We start from the raw sequence: 15,088 nt of genomic DNA, 5'->3' as shown, positions 1-15,088 counted from the left end.
ATTCATTCCATGGTTACCCTGAAAAGTGTTTCAGGGCCCCTTTAAAGGGACACTAAAGGCAAGTATAATGTCGACAATGAGATGGCGGCCCAGAAATTTCGTAGTGCTAGTTTCGTACCAAAGAAAGTGCTTATTATAAAATAAAATCACGTTTTAATGGCCTGCATCACATTAATGCACTTCAAATCACCTGAACATTATTGTTTCCGTGCCCAACGTTGCCCGTCTTTACTACGTGGCCGCCAACACCTGTAAAAGAAGAGCGAAAGTACCAGAAACCACAATAGCAACAACGGCCATTGAGCAATTTTCTGCAATCTTGGAGGCCATGATTCTGCTTGCTTGGTTCAACTGGGTCCCGTTAGATGGCACCACCTATCCAGTCTAACCAGCCAAGAACTGAACTTTTGAACTACTCATGCCATTCCCCATAGTAACGCCAGGCGGCTTTTTTTTGTATAGATAAAACAGGAACGGAGAAGCATGATCATTTTATTACTTTTCTTGATGCATGGATCATTTTATTACTTTTCTTGATGCTTTTCTTATTACAGCTAGTTCGATTACTAGTGATTAATTGTAGTCGGACGACGTCTTCGGGATCATTTCTCAAATGTCTCCATCGTGGCGCACGTTGTGTGATACATTTAGCTTGATTGTTTGGTAAGTAAGGCACTGCTGTTGATAATGTTGCCATTTTAGACGTCATACATTGAGCTTTCACTCTGACATAAATTGTCCTTTGCCTTTAGTGTCCCTTAATGCATGTAACCTACTGTAAAAGTGGTTTCGCTGCAGTAGAGGAGTGCTAAGCTGTGAAAGGTTTAGCACCCCTCCGCTTAGAACCATGGTATACCGAAAACACACACTACATTTTCTTCCTGCCAGCCTGTTCCTACCGGCCAGTTTCTTCATGCATTTATGCTGTCTTCTTGCTTGTTGGGTGCAGAGAGCAGGAGCGCATGCACAAGTCCAACATCCGCCTTCTGACGCGCAAGCTCCGCGAGAAGATGAAGGAGCTCAAGCTGGCTCAGGTGCAGCTGGCCAACGCCGAGTCGCAGCAGGAGGAAGACCAGCAACGGCGGACGAGCCAGAAACTGATCAGCCAGGAAGTCCAGACCCTGGATCAGCTGGAAAAAGTCAGCGCCGAGACTCAGACTGACTCGGCAGCAAAAATCCAGGAGGAGCAGACGGAGCTTGCCGAGAAGAACCAGGAACTGCTGCTGCAGCTGGAGAGGGAACAAGGACGGCTCGCTGGTGAGCATTGTCTCTTCTTTGTTCATCATTTAGCAGTTTTGTCCAGGGCTGCTTTAAACAAGTATGTTTGGTATCATCAAAGGTACTGTGGAAAATAAAGAAAAATTGCCGTGCTTTTGTAACTGATATTTTGCCTCAAGAACTCTTACTAACAAGTGAATGACAGTACTCAATGAGGAGAATACATGAAGAATGGAGGACATTTTATTACACATTCTCAGCAATGAGCCAGATAGCCTGTATGCAGAAGTTGTAGTGTGCCAATGGGCTGCGCTGAGGAATTGACAATGTTGACTCCATGAATTGTATTGACAGTGCATGCTGGCCCACTGTGCAAAGATACCGGGAAAATATAATCAACTAACCTTCTATGGATTAGTTGGTCTAGAATTTAAGATTAATAATGATGCAACAACTAATGCACACTGACGTGGACAAGTACCGCAGATTGGGTGAGTTAGGATGTGATAAAATTGTATCACTATAGTGCAGCTCAGTTTAAGCATGAAGAAAAGATTCTACTTTGCATCTTTCCTTCACCCCAAAACTAAGCTGCACTATAGCAATACGATTTTATCATGATGTGGACACTGGACGCTTGTCTCAATCGTCATGTTGTGTTTTCATTGTGTCATTCTTAAACCAAGCAGATATGTTTGTCCAGCGTCAGCTGCTAACGATTAGTCATTCACTGGTGCAGTCAAACATATGAAAGTGTGTCTGAGTTATTGAGAAGAGGTGGTTAGGCCAGCTTTGGATGCATGTTCAGACTGTGCAGTCAGTCCTTGTATGACACTATTCTATGGCTAAAGGGGAGGAAGCAAGCTATTCTTGCACCTATCGTATACGCATGATTGTAGGTCAATCATATTGTTTTAGTTTGCAATCTGAAGTTGGGAGTTTGACCCAGAATAGAAATCTGGTTTCGATTGTAAAGTCCTCCTGAAAATAATCACCGCATATTTTCGCGAGGCTAACTTTTCTGCACAGCTCAAGCACTGCTGTCAAGCCAGCTTGGCACAACGGTGTTCGACTTTGTTTTCTTTCGGAGACATTGTAAATAAAATTTTTTAATGAAATGTGCTTGTACTTTTTCATATTTTATTGCGATAGCAATTATATGGACAGTCTCGGCTGGTTTTCGCCGTCGCTGCCGCTGCCCCCGTCACGCACCGTATATGTATATGTACCATATATATATATAAAAACTCAAGAAAAAAAGCCGCCCACGTTTGGCACCCAGCTCGTCCTAATCTAGCAACCCGCGCTTATTTCCCACGCGGACTTTGCCCCGCGGATTGGGGCTAGGGGATTAGGTGCTTGTAGGGCGCGCTTATCCTTTAGTGGGAAGAATCATGTGCCTTGGCCTTTCACTAGAACGATTTCGTTAGTTGCCTGGGCCACAGAGGTCTACTTCACTCACTGGGCAGGCTCCGTTTGCGAAAAAAGCGCACTTTTCAAACACAGCTGGGACATTCATGACAACTGGGACACTCATTAGTTCGCACTCATATCTGTACCTGTGATTACGTTTTGTGCGTCATTTTTGTTCAGTGCTTTAAGCGTCGAGCTGTAAACCTTGCTAGTGAGCTCTCGTTCTGTGTGTGTTGTTTTTGTGCGTCATTTCTGCATAAGCAGCGTAGCGCGCTGCACGATCTGCTTGCCGTTCTCTGCGGTACATTCCAAGTTGTTGCTATCACATTCATTGCTTCGCCTTTGCGGTGAAACTGTTACTTTTGTCTTTTGCCATGAGAATTTTGGAAGCATCAACCTAAATTTGAGTTGACTTAAAATCGTGTAATTATGGTAACTATTTAGGCAGTTAGGGGGGCCTTATCATTGGAACATTTGCACCATATCTTTTTGTCCTGCAGCTGAGGTTACCAGTAATGATAACTCTGTCCACAGCACAGGCTATCTGAGGACACCTGACTCCAGGTACACAGTAATCTGCTTCTAGATCACATGCCAGTCGTTGCCCACAATATATCTGTGAAAGCAATTTCTATGGACACTTCAGATGCATTTTTGCCTTTGTTGTTGTCGATTGGTTTTCTATAAAGTTCTAATTTATAACATCGCTAGAATTGTTGTATGTTCGATGCGTGAATAAAAGCGTGCAAGGGCACTCAACGATCCCAGCTCAAGCCGGGAGGAAATGTGCTGCCATCTTCTGATGTTCAAAAGGCGTTCAGAGGTTCTTGGAGAAGGGAGAAACGGCTGCATGGTTCTGGCAAAAACTGTGCACTTTGAGCGGCTGCATGTGGTTGCGTGCGCTGCGTCTTGACACAGATTAGCAGACAGCTCCTTTCTCACTCTGAGATTTGCATTCAAGCGATAGACAAAATGAAAGGTAGCTTTGTCCCCTGCATCTGCTGCATTTGCTTGCTTCCGTGCTTTTGTCGGGTTACGCCAGATCGGATTCTAATGGTGTTAGCTGCCAGTCTTACTTTGTGTAACTTTCTTCTTTGTTACTGTCACGTTCCTTGCTTAGCTCTCATGGCGAGACAAGATTTCCTTGAGTGAACAGCTGTTGAGGTAGACTGTTTTGTTTATTTTGACTGCACAGCTGACGAGTTTGTCACACAGCTATTTGCTCCTTTCTTGAATAACTTGTCTGTTATTTGAATTTTCTCCAGTTGAAAACTCTTTGAGCGTGGTTGAAATCGCTGCCAATAGTTAGTCAAGGCTGCTGCATACATGTTAACCAAACATTACAGCAGGAGACGTGGCAAGGAATTTACAGGTGGTCTTCCTTTGGGATTCATCTCCGTGCTATCCCGATATTAAGGAATTTAAAAGCACCTTTTAAAGGCAGCTAAAAAATGCTTGCTCATCTCTCGGCAAGTTTCATCATTACGCCATTGTTGAAGGGCCATTGGAGGCCATTGGAGGGGAGACACAGTCATTGGTTAATTTGAGCACTTTTGTGCTTCTCAGTTACCGCGTCTGCCACTAGCGACACTGAAACTCAACTGATGTGCTGAAAGAATGAAAGAGGAAGTGCTTAAGGTCATGATGGGCACCGACGTAACTTCGTGCCCTCTGCCATCTCCTTCTTCCTGCATTGCTTTGTGTGCGTATGTAAAAAAAAAAAAAAGAGAGAGAGAGAAAGCGCTTAAAGCATGTGAAAAATTCCTGGAAGTCCACTGGTAGTTGACGGGCTACTAAAAAAGATTTTTTCTGCAATTGATTCGTGAGGCATTTGACGATTACTTGGCAAACTGTTGCAAGGTCCCTTTAAAGTCGATCCAAAACCAATGTTCTTGTCCTTCTTCCTCAGGAATTCTCCATTGTGTACACGATCCATAAAGTCTTCTTAGTAGTCACTTTCTGTTAGGAGTGTGTGAATATTCGTACTCTTTATTTTTCTAATAGCGTTTGCGATTTGATTCAATTTGCCTAGGATTTCTACTATTCTAAGTATTCAAATTCCCGAAATGTAACACAATAGGTTATGATAACGGATAATAAATAAGATGACAATAAATTGGCATACAGCATGCTTGGTCTTGCATTTTGAGATGCCAACATGTGAAACTGCAAGTCGCTTTCACCAGTGCTCCGAACAGCCTAGTGCGAGGAGCTTGGCTGTAGGTGCTGCGTCCGATGTGTGAAATGCCAATTCATTGCGCAGAACAGTGCAAAGAAACAAAGTTGTAGACAAGCAGTGGATAGAGCCAGCGCTGTGCGGTGTCCACTTCTCGTCTGCATCTGTGTTTTCTGTACTGTTAGCCACAATGAATCTACGCCAACTCGCCCAGTTTTCCATCTTAAAAAAAAAAAATGCCCATTAATGGTGGTGAGGAGCCAGCAAGCAATGGGATTTGTTGCTTGAGACGAAGCACTGCGCGGCTTCTGCGCTTTCACATGTCTAACTGCTACCACCACTAGTACTATGTCTACCACGGAGGAGTAGTGGCTAAGGTGCTTGCTTGCTGACCCGAATGTCGTGGATTTGATCCCGGCGGTTGTTGGTGCGCGTTAAAGAACACCAGATGCTCGAAATTTCCAGAGCCCTCCACTTCAGCATCTCTGGTAACTGTATCGTGGTTTTGGGACGTAAAACTTCAGATGTTATTACCCTACTAGTACTACTTACTGCTACCAGTAAACCTGTGCCTTGAGCCCCTTGCGAATGTGCAGGTTCCCTGAAGGCCCAGGAAGAGCTGCGTGCGAGTGTGGAGCAGCTGGAGCGGCAGCTGTCGGAGCAGGGAGGCCGCATGGCCGAGCTCCAGTGCCAGCTGGAGCAGGTGCAGGGGCGTGCCGACCAGGCGCAGGCCCTGCACCAGAGCTCCGTGGCTGACCTCCAGAGGGAGCTCGAGAAAGAGCGCACGCTGAGCAAGGAGCTGCGCCAGAGGGTGAGTGGTGCACATGATTTTATTTTGTTCCTGGTTTTTAATCTACTTTCGCAATTGGTATGGTTGAAAAACTCTGCATTCCGACATCCTCCCTCCCTCCCCACAGATCTTTGAGGAGAAGCGTCGTGGGGGTCAGCTGCAGCGTCAGCTGTCAAGCCTGAAGCAGGGTCTGATGGAGGCAAGCCAGTCGGCGGATGCGGGTCGGCTCAAGGCCCAGGCACAGGCCGAGCGGGCGCAGAGCCTCGAGGCCCAGCTGCGGGAGGCACAGGGTCGACTGGAGGCACTCCGAGCAGACCTGGCTGCTTCCCAGGCGGCCAGGAAGGAGCTGGAGGCCAAGCTACGCAATGCCCACGAGAGAGACCCTGCCCTGGAGCAGCAAATGAAGGTGACCGGGATGTGACTAATCGAAAGGAGATCCTAAACTGCAGCTAAACCTTGATAGATCTTACCAAACCTTTGATGTACAAAGCTATTTCCAATTCCCTATTCCAACTCCATTCAAAGTCATGTATTTCTTTCTTGCAGTTTAGCAAATTTGTTTGGCACCTCAGTTTTGACTTACCAAGTGCTCACACATTGTGTGCATGCATCTGATTCCTGTATTGTAAATGAAATATTGGTAAGCATCGACAAAGCGTAAGTCAATGTCCTGTGGGAGATCTTTTATATAGAAACATTGCCAGTGGACAGCAAAAATTACAAGGACAAGTATAGGCACTTTTTACGAGTTGTTATTGTGAAAGCATTAATGCCTAATGCTGCAGCACATATGCGATGCCTACACCTTATGTCACTGACGACCTCTGCGATAGTATGCTGAGGAAACAACAGTTCAGGGCCATGAGCTTCAGTTTGTGGCCACCTTTTACAATGTGGCAACTGACCATAAAAACTTCGGGCGTTGCATGTCGAACTCTAAGTCCAGAAACAACATGGCACCCGTCATGCCGCTGCAATTCTGAATTGAATTTCTTCACAGGGCAGCTAAGGAGTATGTATTTGTTAGAAGCAGTGCACAAAATATTTTTTACTCAGTAGGCATTATGTAAACTGCTTCACGCACGTACATACTCGAACGGCTTTCTTTGCTAGTATTGTTTTTTTATTTACCATGTTAGATGCAAGAACGGGCTGTGTCTCACTTTTTTCATTGATTGCAGCTGCTAAGCTGGAATGTGAAGGAGAAGACGCAGGAGGTGGCGGCACTTCAGGAGCGTGTGCGCCTGGCCGAGACCGCCCACCAGGTTGAAGTTGCGGGGCTGCGCAGACAGGTCGAGGTATGTGAGCAGTGCACTGGCAAACACGTCACCTTTGGAGGCCCTTTGCTTTGTGGAGACACTTCGCAGATTTCACGCTTGACGGTCGCTCTGTCCACGATGTCCTCTCTCCAAAGACTCCTCACTGATCCCCCCCCCCCCGTCCGCAGTCTTCTCTAACCGTCTCCCGTCTACTTTTCTGCCTAACTCTTTTGACCCTACCTCATCGCTTCCCTTGTAAACCACTTCTGAGGTGTCCTACTTTGATAGAGACAGTTGCCGAGTTCACTTTTCTCTTCATTTTCACCTTTTAATAATCTCTTCCGCCAGCTTTGCTTTGTATGCTTTGGATGCTCAGGAGCCTTGTACAATAAAGTTTAGCGAGGGGATGGGAAAGGGAAGCTAGGGTGAAAAAAAGGGAAAAAAAGATGTGAGAGGGTAAATCACTGAATAATCACATATGTACATTGCATAGCAAGGTGTGGGTAAGTGAAGTCAGGGTCAGGAGGTGAAAGGGCAATATAGGAAGAGGTAAAGAAAAGAAAAAGAAAAGTTGAAGAAGAAAAACATAGTCGTGTCTTCCAGTGTGTGAGGTTACCTGTTCAAACGATATGAAAGGAAAACAGTTTTTTTTTTTTCGTCGCTTCACCTTTCCTGCCACATGACCTTGCTTCCCTCTGCGTGCATCAGGAGGCCCAGCAGCAGCACTCTGACCTCTCGGCCCAGCTGATGTCAGTGCGCAAGGAGAAGTTCACCCTCCAGGCCAGGCTGCAGGAGCTCCGCAACGTGCTGCGCTCACGCATGGAGCAGTGCAAGGTATACTTATATGAGCAGACGCATGATAATTTCATTGTCAAGGATGCTAGCACATGTACAGTACAAAGCAGATTCAAACATATCCCGGCTGCGGTGGTTGCATTTCCGATGGAGGCGGAAATGTTGTAGGCCCGTGTGCTCAGATTTGGGTGCACGTTAAAGAACCCCAGCTGGTCTAAATTTCCGGAGCCCTCCACTACGGCGTCTCTCATAATCATATAGTGGTTTTGGGACGTTAAACCCCACATATCAATCAATCAAGTAGATTCAAACACGACATCATTGTTTTAAGCATGAAGCACTTTTAAGCGTGGGCCTGGCTGTTGTATGCTGTTGTTTTTGCTTAGCATCACGCAGACAAAAGCACACGTACCATAGCCATCTGATCACGTGCTCATGCCAGAGAGAAGTCTTTTTTTTTTTTTTGTCCCGTTCTTTCGGTGCCTTGTTGATGATATTAAGTCGGGTAAAACTGCATATAGCATAGCCATCTGCTGCATATTTAGTACGTGGTCGCGCCTATGCAAAGTCTCCTTCCTCTTGTTCTACGAGCGCCATGATTGTGATGTTAAGTTTGGAGCACATGAAAATTGGAAAAAGAAGCAAGGTGAAAACAGAATGACTCAAGGAAAAAATGGGAAGTAAAATACAAACAAAGAAAAAAATAGACAATGCAAGAAGCAAGGAAGAGAGTGGGAAAGAAAGAGAAAATTGAAGAGAAAGAAGGCTGTCCAGCTCCGCAATTCCTGCAGGCTGGGCACCCCTAGTGTGAAGCTGCCTTAACGTTTTTTTTTAATAACTTCGAATGCATATCATGAGCAACTGCTCATGATAACGTCGTGTCGCTGTTGATGCGGCTGCTGAAGGTTATGTTGCCTCTGGTGTACATGTGAAATGAAAAGTTAGAGTTAAGCAGATATGACGCAAACAGCAGATGCTGCAAACAATTGTATGTACATCACTTAGTCCCTGAGTTTTTGCATCTCATTTCCTCAGTACCGTAGAAAGGGAAAGTTTAGAAAAACTGTGCAAAGGCGTCTGTTTTGCAAATGCAAAATGACGCTTTCATCGCCCACATATGAATGCACTTGCCCCGTTCTTCGTTTTGTACTTAGCCGACAACACTGCAGAAGCAACGTAGCTAGCACAGTCAGACATCTTAGATCACGAAACATATTATGAAATAAGCACTTGACATAATTATAAGTACAATTTGTGTTATCATGAAACATCAGATTATGGACACTTGTGTTTCCGTTTCGCAACATGGTATGTGTTAGTTGAGAGCGAAATTTGTGCACGAGTCGCACGAAACTCACTCACTAGCATATAGAGAGTTTTAAATAAGCCAGAGTTTGGTGTAATTTAAATGCCATTATCTATTACATAATTTTGAGACCCTGATTCTAAATCAAACTTCATAACTCTTGCCTTTAGCTGTCATATTTTTTGTGCAACTTCTTTATGCAAATTCAAGCAGTGAGGTAAGATTCCCTAGCTCTAGTAGTGCGGAGGTGTTGTCTACTGTGTATGAAATCAATTACAATGGGAGAAAGCATGATTAACCTCACTATTTTTGTGACTCAATATTCTAGGAGCTTCAGAGGCAGCTGACAGAACTGGCCGAGACAACCGAGTTTGACCTGCCTAATGTCATGCCGGACTTAGACGACTCGTACATTACGGAATTGCTCCAGCAGTGTTCTTCACAGCCGACTAGCAGGTGAGATGTAGTGTATTTCCATCATGTGCCTTCTTTTTTTTCTTGAACATTCGAGCATCGCAGACTACACGCGTGATGCCTATAAGCAAAACTTTTGTGTACGGTCCCCACCTATGACGAGTGGGTTCTATTTTTGTGAACAGTAGTTAAACTTTGCCTTCTCTTGTAGTCACTGCATTTAAAAACTACAAATAACTAACGCCTATCATGCTTTGTACTTGGCTTCCTTGGTACTTGGCAGTATAAGGTTGTAATTGGAAGGCCACTCAAAATCAGGCTATTCTGTGGCTAATATTGTGCCAAAGTTTGTTCTTTACATCAGCAACTAACCACAGTTCGTTAGGTAATATTAAATGAAAATTTGCAGGCGAGTTTTGGATTCTACTGGAAATAATACTGAATGCACTTAAATTCTGACTATTGAACCAGATTTGTGTAGAATCAAAACATCTCAGTGTTGTTAGCCTAGGCACTGTCTTACTAGGCAAATCTGCACAAAAGGAACTACTGATTGTATAGGTTTTTTTTTAACCACCATATTTCGTATAGCAGACTTTTACTTAATATTTACAGTTTAGACTACTTATCTTCTAGACTTACTTTTTTTCCAACTTGTTGCCTAAAGCAAACCTTCTTGATTTTCTATAGGCCACTTGGGAGTCTGCAAGTGTGCCTTGACTCACTCAAGCAGGACTTGAATACTCTTCACAGCCAGATTCGGCAGAACGTGGAGCTTCCTAAAAAAGGTGTGTAAACGAATGAAAGTGTTCAACAAATAGTCTTGTAGAGTTGTAAAGAAGGTAATGTAACTTGTGGGTTTTTGTTGCAATGGTAGTGCAGATTGACAGCTTAATTTCACTGTGAATCACTGGCTTACTTTGGGCTTTAATGGCTCTAGCAAAGTTGGGAGCAACAAACTATGACACTTTCTCAAAAAAGAAATGCCTTAAAAAAAATTGACAGATCCCATGTACAGTGGGAATCTATTATATTTGAAGCACGAATGAGAAATGTTGATATGTCACTTTAAAATCAGCATAACGTTACTAGGTGGAGGCAAGTGATGACGTACATGACTACCGTGTCATGATTATTATGTTTGGATGTGTCGTTTACCTTCGTCATTTATTCAAGTCACGTGATAACAAATTGAGTATATGTGGAGCTAGCGAAACGACCGCGAGCACGCTATGAGTGTGCTATGTTGTCATGTTCTTACATGACACGCATGTCAGGATTATCATGGTTGCACCAGTCATATACTTTCGTCATCCATTGACGTCACGTAACACCAAATTTGGTATATATGGAGCTAGCAAAACGGCCACGAGCGCATCATGAAGGGCTCAATATACTCCAATGTAGCGTTGACGCGCGCGTACGCTGGGCACAGCGATGCTACGTTAGCAAAACGCGAGCACTCTGTAGTCTGACGCCAGGCGCGACCGGCACGACCAGCATCCGTCGACGCGGCCTCACGGCAACTGGTGCGAAATGCAACATGCTGTGTTTCGCGCCGATGCGTTACCCAGACAACACTGCGTCTCCCTCTTTTTGTGATGGAGGGACACCGGACGCGCTGAAACGCACATGCGTCAAAGCAACGTAGTGCGGCGCGCGCCTGCGTGTATATGGCAGGACCCGTGCCTGGCGTGGCAACGCCGGCGTCACCTGACGAGATGAACGCCAGTAAGCACGCACACCGCGTCACGTCGAAATCTATTGGCGCCTTGATTGCGGCATGTAATCATGTTCTCACATGACACCCATCTCATGATTATCATCTTTGCAACAGTCACATACCTTTGTCATCCATCAGCGACACGTAATACCAAATTTGGCATGTGAAGCAAGCGAAACAGCCGTGAGCGCATCATCAGTGTGACATGTAGTCATGTTGTTACATAACACCCATGTCGTGATTATGATGTTTGTATGTGTCTTTTACGTATGTCCTCCATTCGCGTCGCGTAAAATCGAGTTTGGTACATGTGAAGCTATCGAAACGGCCGGAAGCGCATCATGAGCGTAGCATGCCGTCATGTTGTTACATGACACGCATCTGATGTTTATGATGTTTGCACCATTATCATACCATCGTCATCCATTCGCGTACTGTAATACCAAATTTGGTATATGTGACGCTAGCAAAACGGCCTGGAGCGCATCATCAGCGTGGCATGTAGTCATGTTGTTACATGACACACATCTCATGATTATCATGTTTGCACCAGTCACATACCTGCGTAATTCATTCACATACTGTAATGCAAAATTTGGTATTAGTGAAGCTAGCGAAACGGCCGCGAGCACATCATGAGCTTGGCATGTAGTCATGTTGTTACATGACACGCATGTAATGATTTTCATGTTAGGGTCTGTCGCTTGTGTTCGCCATGCAGTCATGTCATACCATACCAGTTTTGCAACATGTCATGTGAACGAAACCACCGCAAGAGCTGCAGGACCATAAATTGTAGATCATGACATTCATGACATCCATGTCATGCATTTCATGTTATGATTAGTCAAATATGTTCTTCACACAGTCATGTTATTCCATACCAAGTTTGGTGTCGATACCGGTATGGAAACGGCCTGGAGAGCTAAAAGTCGTAGGCGGCTAGATAGATAGATAGATAGATACGCGCAAAGTCGCAGAAGTTCGCTAAGAAATGCTTCGCATTTAAATATTGTATCATGTCAGTATTAAACCTTGAAGGTGCTAGGCTTTAACAGTCAAGTCACTGCACTGTTATTTATATGCTGTTTGGTTAATTTGTACGCCACGGCACATTTTTAGCAGTGTTGTTACTGTCGTAAATTCCTATAACATTAGCAAAAACGTGTTTCATACCACGGAGCAGGAATCGGGTTACAAAGGTGAAAATAGGCATGAAGTTGCCAATTTCTTTTGCCCCTGTAGCAATAACTTGGTGTTTTTTATATGGAGGCATGGAAGCAGTAACCCACCAAGAAAAAGTGTTCGTGACAGAAACAGGAAGTCGGTGTTCAAAAGGACCAACAAGCAATTTTTATGGTGCCTGTTTTCTCTAATGCAATGGAAAGCTTACTAGCTAGAATGTATAATCACAGAACGGTAACATGGAAAATGCCGTGAAGCACTTAAAATTGGAATTTTTCAATCTGTACTGGCTTTGAAGTCACACACGAAAACAGTGGGAGTTGAGCGCGACTATGGTTCATGTTTGGGTGCTGCGATTTGCTGCGCATGCACCACGGTTCGTCTTGTTCAACTTATTGCTGTGAAGGCTGCACTGCTTCTTAGCATCTTTTTATTTTATAAGCAGCATGGATTAATGTGGGGATGGATAATAATAAGCACTCAAATCTAATTATAACAAAGTTGCATCTTACGAAAAAATAAGTTTGTTATATGCAAAAATTTGTTATGAAAATTATTCTTAACACTGTATCTATTGGCAAGCCTATTTTTAATTTACTTCATTATTAGCTATATTTCATTACATCAGTGTTTGTTATAATATTGAGCACTGATTATGGTATGTATGAAAGCATCATACTACATACAGCAAAGTGAATGGCTCTGTAGTCTAGCTTTGAGGTTCTTCCACTAGGCTGTGCAACATACCAGCTTTTTGTTAATTGCAAGTGCAATTTAAAAATAATATCTCAGTCGAATCTTGAAAAGGATGCTTGAATTCAGCGCTAATATAATTCACAGTCTTTTAATTTCCACCAGTACTGGCCACTTGTTGGTCCCTTTAACGTAACCTGGTTGCCGTAACCCAAGTTAAGCCCAAGCGATTCATATTCCTGTGCTCATGTAACTTATCAACGTGTTCAACATTTTCAACGGCCTCAGCTTCAGCGTGGACATTTCACAAACAGCGCTAACATTTTCTTGCAGAACTCGTGACCTGAAAAGACTGCTAGAACCACTTCGTACGCACATCATGGTCTTCCATCCCAGTGACTGATGCCAAAGAACGAACGCCTTTCAGTGAGAAGTCTGCTTTCGAAGGACCAGGGTTATAAAGCTTTCTAGTGTGTTGTGGCCATGTAGTAACCATCCTGGTGTTGGGGGTCATAGCCTTGTAAAGAGCTGCTTCTTTTGTGTAGTATATATACATCTATTTTGGTTTGTACGGTGCATGTTTGTACGTTACTCCCTTTTTTTTTGTCTGCATAATATAATTTCAAAGTGGTGTTGACATTATTTTCTCATTTATTGAGAGTGATTTGAATGGAAACGGAATAGGGTGTAACGAGTGAACTAAGTTTTTAGAGTGAGTGATGTTTTGTTGGGTATGTGGAAGGTGCTGGCTGCATCAGAGAATGAGTGATTGTGGTCATTGTAGAATGTAGACATGGGGCCATTTTCCGAGTCATTCTTAATTTTTTAAGAATAGCTACACTGTCATTTTTGTAGCGTAGTCTAATCGGTGCAACAGATGCCCAGTGATGGATTTGTAGTGATTCTTTTTGGACGCATCATATTGTGTGCAATGTGCTGATTACATTTGTTGGCAATGTTATTGTCCTTCGGCGTAGTTTCTCTGAATACTGCTTCGTTGAATATCGAAATGGGTGATGGGAAGTGATGATTAGTAGAGATAATATTCGTTGTGATTAAGTAAATGCATGTGTATTTATTGGAAAACATGGAAATTGTCAGCTGCCTGACCATTTTGACAAACTAGTGCACGTGTTGCTTTAATTCTCTAACTGCTCTAATCAGCACGTTAAAGTATTTTATTGAGATAAAATCATATTAACTGTGGTGTTGGCAGCTCCAATGATAACTAATGTTAACGGGGAGTGCAACTAAAAACAATTGCTTTGTAAGGGTCATTCCTTGTTGACAGTCGATGCATGTTTGATTGCGATGGCTGATATCTTTGCAGACTATTGCTTTCGTGTCGCTCAGTGTGTTATTGGTTCATTTTATATTATTTTTTATGTTAACTTTTACTCTATTAACACATTCTGGTTGAAGCTGTGTAAATCTGGTGCCTTGTGTGTTCACACTAGATGGAGTGCAGGGTCATGGGTTGAACTGCGAGAGCCAATGCTGCAAATTCATGCAAACTCTGTCTTGTGCCACAAGGTGGTGCATTTCCCGTCTTCAATGCCTGTGCATCTCCTGCATATGCGAGCACCCTCATTTTAATCTAACAAGTTGAAGAAAAAAAAATTGTACCTCCTTTACTATCAGATATTATGCAAGAAATTTACGCACCGTAGTTTAAAAAATAATTTACATATGCTTACACCGTTTATACAGGAAGTATCAAGCAAAAAAAAAAGAATCTCCCTGCATGTTTTCTAATGTCAGAAACCTGCCGATAAAAATTTGTCTTTAAAGTAAACTGGTTTGAGCAAATAAAAACAAAAACACGAAAAGACCGGACAAGGACAGGTACGTGTTAATTCAGATTTGGGTGCACGTTAAAGAACCCCAGGTGGTCAAAATTTCCGGAGCCCTCCACTACGGCATCTCTCATAATCAAATAGTGGTTTTGGGACGTTAAACCTCACAAATCAATCATCAATCAGGCACGTGTTAATGTGCCCTTGCAATAACTGCTCTGATTAGAGCTGTTATTTCGCCTGTCCCTGTCCGGTCATCCTGTGTCCTTCTATTTATTTGAGCACACCAGTTTATTGTGAAGTATGAACCAACTCACGGA

At 43.5% G+C, this 15,088-nt stretch overlaps 1 protein-coding gene across 1 annotated transcript in view; it reads left to right on the top strand.

The window, feature by feature from the left end:
* The window catches only part of LOC142785386 (uncharacterized), a 35,720-nt gene extending 22,111 nt beyond the window's left edge, over positions 1–13,609 (top strand). The window contains exons 9-16 of the mRNA XM_075883866.1: positions 950–1,257; positions 5,404–5,618; positions 5,725–6,003; positions 6,779–6,895; positions 7,565–7,690; positions 9,286–9,413; positions 10,062–10,159; positions 13,306–13,609. Coding sequence (XP_075739981.1) covers positions 950–1,257; positions 5,404–5,618; positions 5,725–6,003; positions 6,779–6,895; positions 7,565–7,690; positions 9,286–9,413; positions 10,062–10,159; positions 13,306–13,319 — 1,285 coding nt within the window. The 3' untranslated portion in view covers positions 13,320–13,609. The remainder of the gene's footprint in view (positions 1–949; positions 1,258–5,403; positions 5,619–5,724; positions 6,004–6,778; positions 6,896–7,564; positions 7,691–9,285; positions 9,414–10,061; positions 10,160–13,305) is intronic.
* Positions 13,610–15,088: the final 1,479 nt, after the last annotated feature.

The sequence above is a fragment of the Rhipicephalus microplus genome, unplaced genomic scaffold (assembly GCF_043290135.1).
Source record: "Rhipicephalus microplus isolate Deutch F79 unplaced genomic scaffold, USDA_Rmic scaffold_21, whole genome shotgun sequence".
NCBI lineage: Eukaryota > Metazoa > Arthropoda > Arachnida > Ixodida > Ixodidae > Rhipicephalus > Rhipicephalus microplus.
Note: the sequence above shows the minus strand (reverse complement) of the source record. Positions and strands in the feature narration are given on the sequence as shown.